An 18,992-nucleotide genomic window follows, 5' to 3' on the forward strand; every position below is an offset into this window, starting at 1 on the left:
CTTTAAAGGCATCATAAGTTTCTAGTGGACTGTCATTCCAACTCTTATACATGGATAACTCCCCTGATTCTCAAAGAATGGCTACTGAAGTGGGATAATAGACTGGACCGTAAAATAGTTTAGGTGGTTGACAACTGTGCAGCAAGCACACATTGTGAATTGTGAGCTCAAGAACATCAATGTGGTTTTCTTACCGGCGAATATGACTTCATTATTTCAACCCTGCGATCAAGGAATCATTTGCACCATGAAAGCATATTATTGCTATCAAATGCATGCAAGATTCTTAGAAAACATAGAGGACTCACATAAAACTAATGCCAGTGCCCTTGCCAAAACAACCAGCCTTCTCGATGCCCTGGATCATCTAGCCATGTCAACTGATAATGTCTCAGCACAAACAATAAGGAACTGTTTCCGGCATGGAGATTTTTAAGAGAGTTGTCAGAAAAAGGGGAGAATGTTGAACTTTGTCCAACAGGCTTAACAGAAGATGGGTTTCAGAAATGGATGAACATTTGATAAGGGCATTATTACTGATGCAAAACAGATAGAAGACGACATATGTGAGGCAGTTACTTCCGCAGAATTAGATATGAAAGGTGAAGACACAGAGCAGAAGATAGTGATGCTGATGATGACGATGTTGCCGAAACTTCCCGAGCACCAGCGAATATTGAAATGCGACAGGCGCTAGATATCTGGGGATGAGGTGTTCAGCGTAGGTCAGTGGACTTCCAAAAACATTATGAATTATGAATATGAAAGATTAATTAATGGACTTTTGAGAGACAACCGGAAGCAAACAAAATTTAGAGACTATTTTACATAGCTGAAAACAGTTAACTGTACTGTACTGCAGTGCTGTGTACCGGTATCTGTTTCATTGTAGTGCATGTAGGTTATGAATAAATACAGTAGGCTACCTATCAATTTTTATTTTTCGGCTACTTTTATCAATCGGTTAATTTTATCAAATTACCTGTGTCCCAGAGTGATCATAATAAACGACATCCACTGTATTCCTCCCAGAGGGTGGGCGGATCCTCAATCAAAATCTGTTTTTAAGTTTTAAGACATATCGAAAGACACAGTTAATATAATGCTCGTTTGGAGGTTTATGAAGGAGGCATTTCATATTTTAAAATTTCATTCTTAATTATTATGATTGTTCAGTTATTTTAACAAAAATATTTCCAATGAGTGTAAATGCATTCCTCTCAACTGTAGCATAGACAAGGATACAATTCACACCAACACGCTAGATGTCACCACCATCGCTGTTCGCGCTCCACTCAATGCTGTTGAGATAGAGTTGTCCGGTATTGGTGTATTGAAGTATTTGGTAATAACCACCACCTCGCCCCTTGTCATCACCTTTGTCTTGCTTTTCACCCTGATTCTCATTCTCTATTCTTCAATCTTCACATGAAACAAATTGTTTCTGCACCTCTCTCTCATCCATCTCCAAATCAAGAAATTATCATTAAATTGCATTGTTTTTATTATTGGCATTGTCTTGGAGCTAGGGGCTCTTCATCTGGGTTTAACTGTACTACATATTCCAATATGCTCTTTTGCTGATTTAAACCACCTTATGTTGGTATTTGAGTAGAAGGCATATTGGGAATAAGACTAGACTGCAAATTGTTATAGTATTCTTAAACTGGATATTCTTAAACTGGAGAGGGGCTGCTGTGGATTTTTGCCAGCATTTCTACACTGGTTAATAATAAAGGTTTTAGGAAAGAGTCTGTTTTGAATTTTATTTAGCTCAATTCATTTTCTGGTATGGAGAGCCATTTCTGATATATCTGTGAAAAACTATTTTTGATATTTCTCACATTGAAAAGTTCAAATAATAATCTTTTAATGATATTGGTATTCCACACACATTCTGAAAAATGCTAGAATAGTACCTTACTTCAAGTCCCACATCATCTACCAAAAATGCTAGCCCTAATACTTTACAGTACACACATTACAGTACATACACTACCACATCCACCACAATAACACTGATTAAGGTAAACCACCTTAGTATAATTGTAGGGTCTCTTGATTAGAGTATGAGTAATTTGACCATGTTTTCCTATTCAGTGCTTCAGCATTTAATTAATGAAAATTTGGTCCAGAGTATAAAGGCCCTTGTGTCCATCATATGCATGTAAGAATGAAAAAATAAACATTGCTCCTATGTGACTACTTCTATAATCTCCTCGCCTGAAACTTTTTTTTGAAACTACATCTACCCTCTTCCTTGCAGGTGCTGGATGGACGTTCCTGCTGGGCCACTCTCATCCTAGCTTTTCGTACCCTTATTGATAATGATGATGACCGACTGTTTGTGGTGTACAATGGTGGTTTACAGATGGCATTTGAGGTATAAAAGTTTATATTTGATTGAATTTCAAATATTTCTGCATGTAAATAGTCTATAAAAGCTCTTTTGTCCCCTATCTTGGGAAGTTCTTGAACTTTGTTGTTGACAAAATATAAGGATTATCCTGTAATTCAAGCAAGGAAGTAGAAAGGCCTTTCTGTTTGTAATTCTATTGAATAAAAGTAGTTGAATATAACTCTCAGTGATATTGGCCATATCAACAGAAATGAGAAGTGAATTTGTAGGACCATCAGCAGTGCTGCTATTTATACCAATATAATGAATACTCTTTAACTTTCTGTATGACATAAATTACATGCTACACAGACTGAAAATTCACATTTGAGATTTTAACTTTCTTTAGCTAATTCGAACAATTCAGGAGCTGTGTGTGTGTGCCGACTTTAGCATTAGAATTCATCATAGGTAGGGCCGCATTTTCATAGGCACGTAGATCGCCTATTACACGACAACTCGAAAGACCTGCACTGGGCCTCTCTGGAGGCCAAACGCCATTGTTGTTGGTATAATATATTATTATTATTATTATTATTATTATTATTAATTATTATTATTATTATTATTATTATTATTATTATTATTATTATTATTATTATTATGAAATTTTCATGAAGAAAAATATCTAAATAAAGTACCCGTATTTTATTATTTTGCTTTACCCCTCCTTTTTATGTTGCCCTTATTTATTTTTTTCCCACATCCATCATCAATTTTCCCCTCCCCCTTGAAAAATGATGCATCGAGGTTTTACTGTATTAGTTTAGAAGTATTTGACAATTGAAGAGGTAGACTATTAGAGGAAATATTCAACAAATGTAAATAATGTTATACATAATTTGTCCTTTTATATTATCTTGCAAAAAACATTCAAAAAATGCTCCCTGGTTGACATTTATTTAATATTTTGAAAAATAGGCATAAATGATCTACTAGATTGCAGTAACTACAATCACAAAGAATGGGTACCGTCCACCTAATCAATACTTTATTATATCTTGTTACTAAGCAGTACCGGTTTCGACCTTCACAGAGGTCATCCTCAGCTGGCCATAAGATCTAAAGTTTACTTAACATATAATTTTAAAGTATTACTAAATCTAATGAAGAATGTCACATGATGTGAGTGATAATATTAAAATATGCAATATATAAAATATACAATGATATGATGTGTCTTCTGGTTTAAAAACAAGCGTCAATATTCAATGTATATGTACATGTATATGTTACATAAAATTCTAGTGTACTGTTCGTGAGTAGTAGATAATTTGGTGAAATACAATTTGAACAAGTAAAATGTTTATGGCATTCTTGAGGTATACTTTGAAGTTCAGTTCATATTGGTGAATCGTTGTATACATTCATTGGTATGTTTATACGAAACATTCTGGAACATTCTGTGATATGGATATAATAAAATTTATCAAATAATACATTAAAAAACGATAAAATGTTCACAGTATTCTTGCGGTACGCTTTGGAATTATATTAATTTTGTACGTTCACAGGCATGTTTGTACCAAGCATTCTAGAATATTCAACTATGTGTATTGTTTTTCTTTTATGTTCATATGATTAAGAATGTTGGATGACGAACATCAAATACAGGGTGTTTACAAATGAATATCGGAGTTTTAACGCCTTATAATATTGAATACGTTAAACTTACAGTTATACATTATATGTCAAATGAAAGAGCAACTCAAACAGTTTTGTTTGTTGGCACCAGTGCGCATGTACGTGCAATGGTTTCGCCGCAATCCGCTAGACAGCGGTAGTAGTACGTCGTTATGCCAGTGAGGTGGCGCACCATCTTGATGGAAAATGAAGTTCTCTGGCTCATTTTCTTCCAACTGAGGGAAGAGCCATTGCTCTAGTGTATCGAGGTAAGAAGCACCAGTTACAGTACGTTCACCATAAAAGAAAGGCCCATAAACCTTTCGCCGGGATACGGCACAAAAAACATTCACTTTAGTGGAATCTCGTTGCATTTGTACCAACTTGTGTGGATTTTCTGAGCCCCAGATGCGCACATTATGAGTGTTTACATGTCCACTAAGGTGAAAGACCGATTCATCACTGAAAACAACACGATTCATAAACTCATAATCATGTAACAACATGTCGTTTGCGAAGTTGGCACGTAATCTATGGTCTGCCGGCTTTAGAGCCTGTAATAACTGTTAACGGTAAGGACGTAGCTGTAAGCGTTTTCTTACAACTTTCCAAACGGTCGACGCAGAAAGTTGTAATTCACGACTAACCTTCCGGACTGATTTCTTTGGGCTACGAGTGAATGACTCTCTCACTCGCTCAACAGTCTCTTCACTTAATCTTGGTCATCCCTTGCTCTTCCCTTTACAAATGCAACCGGTGTCTTCAAACTTATGATACCATCTGCAAATGTTATTATCACTTGGAGGATCACAACCGAACTTAATGCGGAACGCACGTTGCACATTAACTACAGATTCTGTCTTTGCAAACTGCAAAACACAAAAAGCTTTCTGTTCACTAGTCGCCATCTTTGCTACTACCGCTGTCTAGCGGATTGCGGCGAAACCATTGCACGTACATGCGCACTGGTGCCAACAAACAAAACTGTTTGAGTTGCTCTTTCATTTGACATATAATGTATAACTGTAAGTTTAACGTATTCAATATTATAAGGCGTTAAAACTCCGATATTCATTTGTAAACACCCTGTATTATGGTGTGTCATTAGTTTTCTTGGTGCTAATCTCATTAAAAGATATTGAGTAGGTGCAGATGCTCCCTCTTTGTAGTTTTGTTGTTGGACATTCAGTAATCTGCGAGAACAGAGAAGAATGTATAAGAATTTTGTCAGTGGAATGTCTAATGAACGTGTGGAATAAGTGTTTACTTACATAATCCTGTTGACTGGTCGAATGTGTATAGTTAGGGAGCACGTCGTGTACTGCTCTCCGTGCATGTCTAGGGCTACTACTTGCGGTAACGGAGAGGGGAAGTGGAGGGGTATGAGGGGTATTGATTGGGGAAGGTGAGGTAGAGGTGGTAGAAAGGGGAAGTGGAGGTTCAATAGGGGTAGTGATTGGGGGAGGTGGAGTATGGCTGGGCGTGTCTTCGGGAGGTTGCTTGATATATATTGGATTCTGTTTTTTAACTATTTTTATGTAGGTGTTTTATAAAATCGGGATGACTGTATTATAGAGGATATTAACTGTATCTGTAATTTCGTTCAAGTTATAATTTGGGTTTGCGTATTGATCTATAGTAATGTAAAATTCTTCCGTTATATTGAGCAGAGGGCCCTTGGGGATCATACTTAAAATCTGCATGTCATTTTCAATATTTGTAAAATTATGCTTATAATCCTCGTTACGTTAAGCTATAGACGAAAAGTGATTATGCTTTAAGGCGTTAATGTGTTCTTTGTAACGAATAAAGAAGTTTCTGCCAGTACGTCCGACATAGCTAGCCTCACAATTGTCGCATTTCATTCATACCACCTCTACCTCACCTTCCCCAATCAATACCCCTCATGCCCCTCCACTTCCCCTCTCCGTTACCGCAAGTACTAGCCCTAGACGTACACGGAGCAGTACACGACGTGCTCCCTAACTGTACACATTCGACCAGTCAACAGGATTATGTAAGTAAACACTTATTCCACACGTTCATTAGACATTCCACTGACAAAATTCTTATACTTCATTCTTCTCTGTTCTCGCAGATTACTGAATGTCCAACAACAAAACTACAAAGAGGGAGCATCTGCACCTACTCAATATCTTTTAATGAGATTAGCACCAAGAAAACTAATGACACACCATAATATTTGATGTTCGTCATCCAACATTCTTAATCATATGAACTTAAAAGAAAAACAATACACATAGTTGAATATTCTAGAATGCTTGGTACAAACATGCCTGTGAACGTACAAAATTAATATAATTCCAAAGCGTACCGCAAGAATACTGTGAACATTTTATCGTATTTTAATGTATTATTTGATAAATTTTATTATATCCATATCACAGAATGTTCCAGAATGTTTCGTATAAACATACCAATGAATGTATACAATGATTCACCAATATGAACTGAACTTCAAAGTATACCTCAAGAATGCCATAAACATTTTACTTGTTGAAATTGTATTTCACCAAATTATCTACTACTCACGAACAGTACACTAGAATTTTATGTAACATATACATGTACATATACATTGAATATTGACGCTTGTTTTTAAACCAGAAGACACATCATATCATTGTATATTTTATATATTGCATATTTTAATATTATCACTCACATCATGTGACATTCTTCATTAGATTTAGTAATGCTTTAAAATTATATGTTAAGTAAACTTTAGATCTTATGGCCAGCTGAGGATGACCTCTGTGAAGGTCGAAACCGGTACTGCTTAGTAACAAGATATAATAAAGTATTGATTAGGTGGACGGTACCCATTCTTTGTGATTGTAGATATGTACCAAGTATCAATACGGACATGAAACTGATAGATTACAATAGATTGCAGTAATGCAAGTTCTAGCTGTCCATACTAACTCGTTTGCTACAGATGAGCAGTTAGAGGTAATTCATGCCTGCAGCAGCATACTCTTGTGGTAGGGCATTAGAACAGTATTTTGTCCAACTCCAAAGAGGTAATCCATGCGTACACAGCAGCATACTGTTGTGGCAGTGAATTAGAACACTGTTCAGTCTGACTCCGAAGTACCGTATTTCTCGGAATCTAAGATGACCCTGAATGCAAGACGACCCCCACTTTTTTCTTCAAAAAAGTTAATCGGTCTTAAAAGATGCTTTGTACAGTACGTATTTTTAGACTGTCTTTGTCTTCACGCCATTGCTGAACATTGTCTTTGGTTATGCTGTATTTTCTTGCGACTGCAAAATTATTCTTTATTTCCGTGAGTTTAATAACTATTAACTTAAAAATTAGCATCGTAATATCGAAGAAAACCCGTTGAAAATTTGCTGGCAATCCTGTTCCACATGTCTCTACAATACAACGATCCATCAGGAAAATAATCCTGCTGTTTATAAAACAGTTACTGATACTAAGCATCACATAGAACCAGCTGTCGCTAGACGCATGTCTCGCTTGCCGGCTTCGGCCGGCCTCAATGGCTAGCGATGTATATTAAAGGCGCGGGCTTTGAAGTTCCGCGAGTTTATTACGGCATGGTATGGCCATTCCATCTTAGTGGTTTTTGCGCGCATACCTCACAATTTTATCTTCGACTTCTTTAAAAGTGTCCTTGTTGCAGGCCACTGAATGTATTTTTTGTGCATTACGCATTTTTAAGCTATCTTTGTCTGCATATTAACGCATAACAATGGCTTTAATTATGCCGTATTTTCTTGTGGCTGCTCAGTTATTCTTCATTTCTGCATGTTTAGTAACCATTAACTAAAATTGGCAACATAATATCGACAAGAACCCGTTGAAAATTTGCTGGCGATACCTGTTCCATGCGCATCTACAATACAATGATCCATCACAAAAATTTTCCTGCTATTTATGAAACTGTTAATTTTACTAAGTATCAAGTACAGTAGATGTGTTATAACTCGGCCACTGAGTAGCTGCGGCCTTTCTAAGGATTCGAAAGCTCGCATGTTTTGATGCCATTCTGCGGATTTGAGAAATGTTTTTTGTATAGGCTAATAGAATGTCAGTCTATCATCACTCTTTCCCGAGAACCAGTGACGTTACTCAGAGGCACTCTACAACCAGTTGCCATGGCTAACAATGTATTATAAAGACACGGACATTGATGGTCAATGAGTTTCGTGCACGTGGGCGAGGGTTGAAGGGAAGGAGCATGGTTACCGTGGTAGCTGCCAGTAGTTTTCACTACTGTTAGTTCATAAATGCAAGATGACCCTTGATTTTTCACACGAGATTTTGAGAAAGAAACGTTGTCTTGGATTCAGAGAAATAGGTAGTTGTTCATATTTGTGGATGTATACTGTGATATGTAATTAATGAATTCTTGAGGTTGTGCAATTGTGTTTGAGAATTGATGGAAATAAGCTGTTAGAGGTTTTACTCCAGATTGAATTACCATTTTCAACATGTGAGGTACATGAGGAGGAAAGAAAAATTGCAAATGCTATTTTCAGTTTGGTCAAGAAACTCGAAGATGCACTATCACTGAAATCCTGGAGGATGAAAAACTGGTGCAAATGCCTTCCGAGGAAACTACTGATGTCGAGTCTGTTTATGAGCCTTTAAATAATGATGTAGCTAAAGACTATGGGCTGAATTCACAGACAGCACTTATACATAAGTGCCCCTTATAAGCCATGTCTCATAGTGTCCCATTTATTGCTATAGTGGACCTCCCACACACACTTAAGTGACTCACTTATGTTGCAGCAAGGTGGAGGATAATGATTTTGCTGAATATGTTGCATTTCATACACAGAATACTTTGCGTGTGCGCAGTAGAGATGGAAATGTAATGTGACCAACAATTTAAAGAAGGTTTTAGTAAAGTGACAGTTATAAATATTCTTGTTCCTTTGATTGAGAGAGTGAACATAACCTCTAGAGAACTCACTATTTCATCATTAATGAAGATATTGTTTTGAGATTTTATGCCATCTCTTAATTTCAGGTTGTTGTTATTATTATTATTATTATTATTATTATTATTATTATTATTATTATTATTATTATTATTATTAGAGGAAAGCAACGGGAAACTACCTCACTCCTCATTTCCCTAGTGTGCCTCTTCAGTGACGCTTAGGCTGTCTATGATAGCCTTTGGTGGAACTGTGGAGGATCAGATCAGCCTTTGGGCTGAATACCCAACATACATATTATTATTATTATTATTATTATTATTATTATTATTATTATTATTATTATTATTATTATTATTATTATTATTATTATTATAGTTGTTGTTGTTGTTGTTATTATTTACATAGTTTACGCCCACATTGGAACACTTAAATCAATCCATATACACTAGTCTTCACAATATTAGTTGTAATGTTTTCTCAACTTCCTCTTCTCTTCCCAGAACTTCTTCATTTTTTCTGACCTGACCGTCCTCTCCTCATCTGTAATGGTGTACTGTTTTCGTTTGACTGTTTTTAATTTTAGTCTTCTATCTCTACTTCTCAGAATCCTCTTCTTTTTTCTCTCTGCAATTTTTTTCATTGTTATATTCAGCTCTTGTGAATCATTCTGGACCTCAACGAACCAGTTGTTCTTGGTTTTACTTTTCCAAAAGAAATTGAATAATTGTTTCAATAGTCTGGTTTCTGGTAGTCTTACTATGTGGCTGAAAAAGGCTATTCTCCTTTATCGCATTGTATCCACAATATTATTATTATTATTATTATTATTATTATTATTATTATTATTATTATTATTATTATTTTGCTTAATCGATTGGAAACGTGTTACAAGTTGATAAGTTATCAAAACTGTAAGCCTATAGAATGGTAAAGAACAATACTGACTTTAGCACTACCACTATTTATTTTAAGGTTGGTTTGTGCTAATTATATCAGGTCAGATTATATCTGAAGCTTCTGAAGTCATGGTATTGCACATCAAAACATACTATTTTAATTTTATTGGGGAAGTAATTAGGCCTACTACATCGTATATATTTGTCAAATCATTAAAAGCATTGTAAGGCTAGATATTTTGCATTGGGAGGAATATTTGCATAAGTTTGAGTACCTGCATAACTATAAACACATTATATTAAGAAGAATATTAGACTCTGGGCATTTTCATAGTTTGCCTTGTCCACAACAAGTTTTTCCCAAGTCATTCATATTCTGCTGAGAAACTGCATCGGTCTGCTTTTTTTGCATTATGTGCATGTACTTCGACACAAGTTCTTGTAGGTACTGTCTCAGCTTGCTGTATTGTTATCCATTCTGATAACCAAATACAATATAGACGATCTTTTTACCTCAAAACTGGCAACAAATGTTGCGCGATGTCCTTCAATAAACTAAGCACAATAGATCATCCCACTATTCGGTAGCCAGAACTACACGATCCAAGAAGCATGAGCATAATTTACAGCGTTACCACATCTCCAGTGAATACTTACTGTATCAATGTGTGCTCCTTAAGTGCTGTCTATGAAAGGTAAACTCTTTTAAGGAAATACTTACTATAAATGATACCTTATTACTTAAGGGTTCCACTTAAGCATAAGTGCTGTCTATGAATTCGGCCCTACATTCCTTTCAATTATGTCAAGAAGTTACTTGAAGCTAAAAACAAAGGATGGCCACTGAAAATAATTATACATCACTTTAGGAGGGCCAAGGACAGCAGCTGTCTTATCTCATTATCCAAGGTAGTATGAACAAGGAACAAAACAATAATTTATAATTTCTTCATGGAGCATTTTGGGAAGGAGCCTATTGCTTCGGTGCACGTCAAACCTATGATATGGTGGAGGTATGTTGATGATGCATTTGTGGTCTGGCAGAACGTCCTGAGAAACTTCATCTATTTCTAAACCACCTAAATCAGTTATATCCTTCAATTAAATTCACTATGGAGATGGAGTCGGACAGATGCCTTCCTTTCTTGGATGTTATAGTAAGAAAGAAACCGGACGGTTCCTTAGGACATACCATCTATCGTAAGCCCAATCACACAAATCACTATCTTCATGCAGATTCTCACCACCATCCAGCACAAAAACAAGGCATTCTCATGACACTCGCCAAGAGGGTGAGACGAATTTATGAGCCATCAAATATCCAGGTGAAGATGGACACGCTCAAAGTCACGTTCAAGGGTAATGGTTACACCAATTTGCAGATTCATAGAGCCCTGCGTCCCAGAGAAACGACCAAGCAAAGCTCACAGAAGGAAGAAGTGAAGGGAACTGCCTACTTGCCTTACATTCACAACACCACAGATCAAATTGCCAAGGTCCTCCGCAAACACAATATAAAAACCTTGTTTGGCACCACCACTATAATTGATCACAGTCTTGGTAAAACCAAGGACAAATTGTCCCCACTTTTACATCCTGGGGTATACGAAATTCCTTGTACTTCCGATAAGGTATACATCGGCCAAACATGGTGGTCCATTGGTACCTGTATCAAGGAACATGAACGTAATATTCATCTCTACCAGCCAGACAAATCATCAATAGCTGAGCACTCTCTATCGTTGGATCATGATGTCATGTTCCAAGATGCTTGAGCTCTTATCCACACTTGACACTACAGATCTAGGATTATACGGGAAGCTGTGGAAGTATACAGAAATCCCAAGAATGTCAACAGGGACACTGGCTATCAATTAAGTAATACCTGGTTTCCAGCCATTAAGGATTTATGTAAGTAGTTCCCTTCCTGTCCCTTCACTATTGTTATTTCATCTCAGTGTTTTTCAAATTCATACGTTCCTCATCGCCAGATGTTTCATTCCAGGCTTGTGTCAATGTCATATGTTACGTACACATTATGTGACCCTCTTAGACTGATTCTGATGGTTCCATCAGCTTCCGCTTCGAACGCTAGTGCTGTACCGCATCTGGGGAGCCATCTGGTGACGAATGAACGTACCATTTCCACTTCTGTTATAACTTCTAAGTTCAAAAGCTCATTGTTTAAGAAGCCTTTCTCGTGGACAGTCGAGATTTTCTTCTGATGACGCAGAGCACAGTTCTCTGCGTAACGTAAAGAATTTCACCTTGTTTTCTTGACACAGCATAAGCCAAAAAGCCTATATCATGTCCATAAGTACGGGCCATGAAAGCATCAATGGCAAAAACGTGAGAAATTGAAGGTCATATTGGAGTATGTGTGGTTTAATTTTCAAGAGGTGAGGACCAATCCAATAGCTGTGCATGATATTGATATATGGCAGTGGGTGTGCAAAAAAGCTAGAGCACTTGGATTGACTGATTGACCTGGATTTGGAATTTCAAGGCAGTTCACAAGATTGTTCGTCGCAAAGTTATGCACTTAGTAACTTACTAACATCCTCAATCGCAAGAATAGATTGAAAATTCTGCATTTGCGTTTGGTATTGAATTCAATGACAAATTCATTCATAACTATTCATCAGTTGAAATTCTGAATACTGACCTATCTGGATTTAGTTATGAAATTCACAGAGACTGCACACCATCTGGTATCAGCAGAAGAGTCACAATTGTCAGAGTGACATCAGCTTCTGGAATATCACATTCATATACAATACAGCTCATTGTATCTATGGAAGGTAAATTTCTCTCTCTGCTTCTTCTTGTCTTATGTGACCCCACCGGGCGAGTTGGCCGTGCGCGTAGAGGCGCGCGGCTGTGAGCTTGCATCCGGGAGATAGTAGGTTCGAATCCCACTATCGGCAGCCCTGAAGATGGTTTTCCGTGGTTTCCCATTTTCACACCAGGCAAATGCTGGGGCTGTACCTTAATTAAGGCCACGGCCGATTCCTTCCAACTCCTAGGCCTTTCCTATCCCATCGTCGCCATAAGACCTATCTGTGTCGGTGCGACGTAAAGCCCCTAGCAAAAAAAAAAAAAATTATGTGACCCAAGTGGCACATTTGGTCCCCTTGTGCAACAGAACATGATCTTATCTCTTGACATGTATGTAACTTGTTCAGAATCAGGCAAAGTGGACAAGAGTATTCTTGAATAATGGTATGCATAACTGTCTCTCTCCAATATTAGAACAAGGTAAAACCCAATTTTCCTGGTGCAATCCCTTATTCAACCTTTGATGTATAATTTTTTCAACGGGTGAAGTTTGCTGAAGGTTTTTGAGGGCGAGTTTTACTTGACAATACTGATATTGACCTCCAGAGCTGTAACACTATCACCAACCTTCATGTGCTTATCCATAATCATTTCAGTGCCCCATATTCAATAACACGATTAAGCATGCCTGGAAGAAATCTACATTTCTAATACCAACATAAATGGTCCGTTATTGGACATTCCCTATGGGAATCAACATCTATATCATCTACATTTCTAGTTGAATGTTATGCCTTTGATGCTCCTGACGATGTTATCTGATTTGAGTTGCTCTACTCCCAACTGCACAGTTTTATGATTTATCCAGTGTGCTTATTGTTGTTTCTATGCTTATCAGATTTCTACATCGAGACCCAGAAACGTGTTTGAGTATGTTATAGTTGCCTGTTTCTGATGAATGTTGACACCTATACACAGTGCAGTGAGACAAGTGTAATGAGTTCAATAGTATTTTAATTGCTTTACAAAGCAAGTAAAGTGTTTTCATGATTTGTGAAAAACAACATAAGTTGTTTGGATAGTGTTGCAGAGCTATTACAACATCCTTTCAGGTGTCGAAGATTTGAGGAGAGTTGAGCCTTGATAAAGAAGCCATAATCTCCCTGCCTAACTTAATTCAGGAGAAACAAACATTTACCCGGCATTCAATTTTTTCAACGTTTGACCAAGTTGACTGGCTTGCAGATATTATTATATTGCTGGAATTGTCTTTTGCTTGGTACAGAAATGAATATCTCTTGGACAAATTTAGGCTACACCCATACATCGAAAACAAATTTAGGCTTGCCCATCCATCAAATTTATCAAGAGCAGCAAGACTTCGTAAATAACCCCTCACCCAGAATATAGCTTCAACTTCATTGCGAACATTCGGCTCTTTAGGTTTGGAAAATCAAATAAGCAAGCAGAAAACATGGGAAACTGAATTGCATAAGAAGAAAGTGTGACATAACAGCGATACAGACCACCTGGTTGCCATGATTGTTGAAGCGTCGAGTTGATATGGTCTGATAACGTGGTTAACCAGTTCAAGCCCTGTTGGTTGAAAAAAATGTCACCATCAGAATAGAATGTTGACTGGCAGGGTAGGAGAGGTGGTGTTATATAAAAGCCGAAAGACTGTGTTCAATTCCAAACCTCTCCACAGTGGTCATGTGGAATGAGAGCATACGGCGCTGTTGATGGTGATTTGTCTATCGGATGGGACATTAAGCCTTGAGCTGACCCCTGGCATCCTCTCTCTACCTCTACCTCTAAATTCTAGAGACAGATATTCATTATAGTGACACCGTTAACAATCTAGGTCTAATTTTCGACAGAACCTTATCCTGGTCTGATCATACGTCAAATGTAATCCGAAAAGTTGTGTCATCCATGCATATTTTGAAACGTAACATGTCATGCACACCACCTTTCATGCGAAAACTATTTGTTCAAAGTCTTATATTTCCAATAATTGACTATGGTTCATTCGTATACAACGACTTATCTGAAACTTTGAACATAAAACTACAGAGGGTACAAAATGCATGTGTTCATTACATTACAAATGCCAGGCGTGATGAACACATAACACCCTATTACATACAGCTACAATGGTTGAAACCCCATGAACGTCGGGAAATCTCAGTAGCTGTTGCTATGCAGAAAATTCTCAAACTGAAGACACCATCCTACCTTTATAATGCATTTAAACCTATGGAGTCGGTACATAACAGAGATAATAGGTTTACAAAAACCACCCTTCAAATTCCCCTTCATCGTACCACTAAATTTAACAAATCCTTTGTTTGCACTGCATCACGTACCTTTAATGTCTTTAATCTTCACCGTTTCGCAAATAACACTAACTGTACCCAACTAAAGCAGTTCTTAACATGTATCTTTCTGGAGGAGTACGCAAGAGGCTGAGATCAGGCATTCTTGTGTCGAACAATCAGAAATATGTATATTTCGAAGAAAATTGTTTCTCTGCTTTAGCTTTATATTCTTTAAATCCATGTAGTCCAAAATAACAGAAGGGCTTAATGATTTACTTTCTTACTTATTATATAATGTATGTCTTAACCTTACTGGATTTGGTATCTGTATTTTCATTTTTTTTGAAGTTTCATGTTTAGTTTAATACTTTAATATTATAAAAATGTAGTTACAGTGTTCATAAACCTGTATTGTATTATAAGAAGATGCTACATAAAGGGGCTTTTCAGCCTCAGTGGCATGTAAATCACGATCAATAAATTCAATTCAATTCAATTCAAATTCAATTCTACCTCATTATTCATCATCATCCCACACCCAGTTGCACTAGAAAGACGTGCACCAGATTAAACAAACATGTCCTCAAACACTCCTCGGACTTAAAAGCCATACCATAAATATATATAAATACTGTATTTACTCGTGTATTAGACACCCCTTGGCTCTTCGAGACTAAGAAAATGAAAAAAAATGTAATTTGTCATAGAAGAACAACGATTCTGCGTCGAAGTGGCTACAGGCCTTATCCAGTTCTGATGACATCACACACAAATATGAATAGTTTTGTCCGTACGAGCCACGCAATGAAAACGCGCGATGAAGTCATGCAGTACATCTGTGTTTCGTGGTTAAGAAATGTCTGCCTCCGTAGCTTAGGCCTACTGCAGCTCTGATGACGTCGCACAAATAGGTGAATAGTTTTGTGTCCGACCCACGCATTGCAAGCACACATCAGTTATATATATATGTCTGTGTTTTGTAGTTAAGAATGTCCGCCAGCGTAATGGTTAGCGCAATTAGCTGCCGTTCTCAGGAGCCTGAGTTTGATTCCCAGTACCGTATTTCCAGAGATTTACGAATGGCAGGAAGGTTGATTTGCAGTAAAAATGGTACATGCGACTCCATTCCTCTGGGGGCCTGTCTAAAAAAGAGCTTCACCTCCTCGGGATGAGGAAACAAGTTTACTTTAATCACTTTAGTTAAGAAATATTCACGGTTGTTGCGAGGCCTATTAATATAGGCAGGCGAGATCATTAACAAAATGATCATTTAATATCTCATAACTTGAGCCAATATAGGGTTTTTTGGGTGAGAACTAGGTTTAAAACGTAATAAAAACAATCCAATCACAATTGTTTTACTTGCCAACGTACCTAACAAATAATAATAATAATTATGATTTTTTATATCCCCACTTACTCTCAACGATTTTCGGAGATGCCAAACAAAACATTTTAGGGTATGCGTTAATAAAAATGGAAGACGAGCGTATGAAATTAAACATCATGATAATAGAACGCATTACTGCCACACGTGTATATACCCATAAAGGCTACAAACTTTCCTGTTACTTATTTTTATTCTTTCCGTTGTGGAACTTTTGGCACTATCCGGGCGATAGCATACCTAACCGAAACAATGCGGTCTCTCTTATCTCATTTACAGCTGTTTAGGTAAATCCTGATTGATAAATGTAGAAAACAAGCGTGAAATATACTTTAAAATAAAGGTCTGTTTTTCAACAGCCCCAGTTATCAAAAGAATGCTTCCAGTCACTATGTATTACATTCAGAAATACAACTCTTAACATATGCTAGTTATCAGCTGGTGGTTTGGCATGCTTTCAACAACACAGCTTTATTCAGGATGAGTGGCTTCTGCTACACATACACTAGCTGGGAATATCAAAGACGATATCCAGAAACCATTTGGGAATGGATTCACACAGTTTGGACTCTATAGTCGGAAACAAAACTTGAAAATGACATCAGTTGGTATTACGACACACCAGGAGCGGGGAAGTTAGCGGCGCAAGACAATTAAAATTAAAGCAGTGATGGTCTTTACTGTGTGGCAGGCCTACTGCTCAACTGACAGAGGCAAGTTACTGGCCAGTGAGTTATTTTGAATCAATATTACATAATTTGATAATACGATACCCTTATCCCTTTTCTCTACGGGGTCGAGTATGAGGTGAGACGAATCTTCGTAACGAGTTTTTACGACTGTATGCCCTTCCTGACGTCAACCTCATCAGAGGAATTATTGAGATGAAATGAATGATGTGATACGAATAACTAAAACGGATTATATTTACTTAAAAGTCGTGTTCACCGTTTATTGACTTTTTACATTTAGAAATACTGCCTTCGAACGAAAATAGCCAGTTTAACTCAAATACATTCATAAGTTTGTTAAAGAACAGTGTAGAATGTTTACATGTACAATTTATAGCTCTTTATAGCCTAGAAGTCTTGTGTTCACTGCGCAAAATCTGAGGTTATCGCATATTGGATCCTCCTTTACTCCTTCACTTTTTTTTTTTTTTTGGCTGTAAAAGTGGGGGGTGGGGGGAAGGGGTAATTAAGGCTGCTTAGGAAAACAATTCTAAACATACATGCGGTGTTTTTGTGCCAGGCATTCGCTTTACATGTTCATACCATGTTAGTCTTGAAGTCACCGGGTGAGTTGACTGTGCGGTTAGGGGCGTGCAGCTGTGAGCTTGCATCTGCGAGATAGTGGGATCAAACCCCACTGTGGGCAGCCCTGAATGTGGTTTTCCGTGGTTTCACATTTTCACACCCGGCAAATGCTTGGGCTGAACCTTAATTAAGGTCACGGCTGATTCCTTCCACTCCTAGCCCTTTCCTATCCCATCGTCACCATAACACCTCCTTTTTGGTGCGACGTAAAGAAAATTGTATTTAAAAAAAAAGTCTTGAAGTCCTTAGCTTCTATTCTATCAAGTCCACTTCTATAATCACATAATCTGGGTAATTATCTAGAATTCTTAGCTCTTACTGTTGAATATGCCCCACAATTGTTAAATCATCTTTGGAATTCCTCACTTTTCAAAGACGTTTCAAAGAGAATCCAAAATGATATAATATCTTTATTTACACATCTCCATTCCAAAATCAAGCAGTTCAGACTTGTTGCTGCACAGTAGTAGCTGAGAGACAACTGACGTACCAACTAAATCTCAGTTTTCTTTGGTGTATGATGCAGCAGTTTCAGAACTAATAATCTCTCACATTACAGCAATTACTGTAGATGTGGTCATGGAGACAGGTCTGGTCAGGATTATGCTGCTACCATATGTGACAGTAGGTGGTACTACCTGCGACTGTCTGGTCGAGGGTCAAGTGGCCATTACCAAAGTTGACACCCAAAGGAAGGGCCAACAGTTATGGGCGAAGGAGTCCTTCCTTTGGAGGCCAGGTGAAGCTTTTGTGGAAGAAATGACACATAAATTCACCAGGAAGGAGAACATGGTGGAAGAGGATCCCAGTCCCAATGGCAGATGAAACGGAAGAACTTCTCCTGTCAGTAACGTCTGTACTTCAGTAAAGTGGTTGCAAAAGGCGCCTGTACTCCTGAGGAGCAGCCTAAAGTTACACCTGGCATAAGATATAAAATGCCTCTGGGAATGGCAATCCCACTGTAATAATAGCCTATATATGATATGGTACTTCTAAACATGCCTCGGAAAAGGTTAGTTCCTTGGTAACTGGGGGACTGTGAAAAATGGGCGACCAGTAACCATCATCGTGAAGGTGGCCATAATCAACTTTATGTCCTTGGCAGGAAAGACAGAAGAAGTGGTGGATTTTATAAAGAAAGAAGAAATGATGTGTTTGAGCAAAGTTAAATAGAAGAGGAAAGGAAAGAAGAGAATGAGGAAAGGATATACAGTATACAGTACTGGAGTAGTGGCTGAGAGGAAGAAATGGAGTGGGCTTGATACTTTCAAAACAGCTGGAGGAGTATGTGGATGTGGTAAAGTACATCAGCAACAGGATAATGAAAATTAG

General features: G+C 37.5%; 1 protein-coding gene across 1 annotated transcript in view; it reads left to right on the top strand.

Moving 5' to 3' along the window:
• Positions 1-18,992, top strand: part of puf (ubiquitinyl hydrolase 1 puf) — an 870,156-nt gene that overhangs the window by 776,681 nt on the left and 74,483 nt on the right. The window contains exon 44 of the mRNA XM_068225443.1: positions 2,267-2,383. Coding sequence (XP_068081544.1) covers positions 2,267-2,383 — 117 coding nt within the window. The remainder of the gene's footprint in view (positions 1-2,266; positions 2,384-18,992) is intronic.

This window comes from Anabrus simplex, chromosome 1, assembly GCF_040414725.1.
Source record: "Anabrus simplex isolate iqAnaSimp1 chromosome 1, ASM4041472v1, whole genome shotgun sequence".
NCBI classification, from domain to species: domain Eukaryota; kingdom Metazoa; phylum Arthropoda; class Insecta; order Orthoptera; family Tettigoniidae; genus Anabrus; species Anabrus simplex.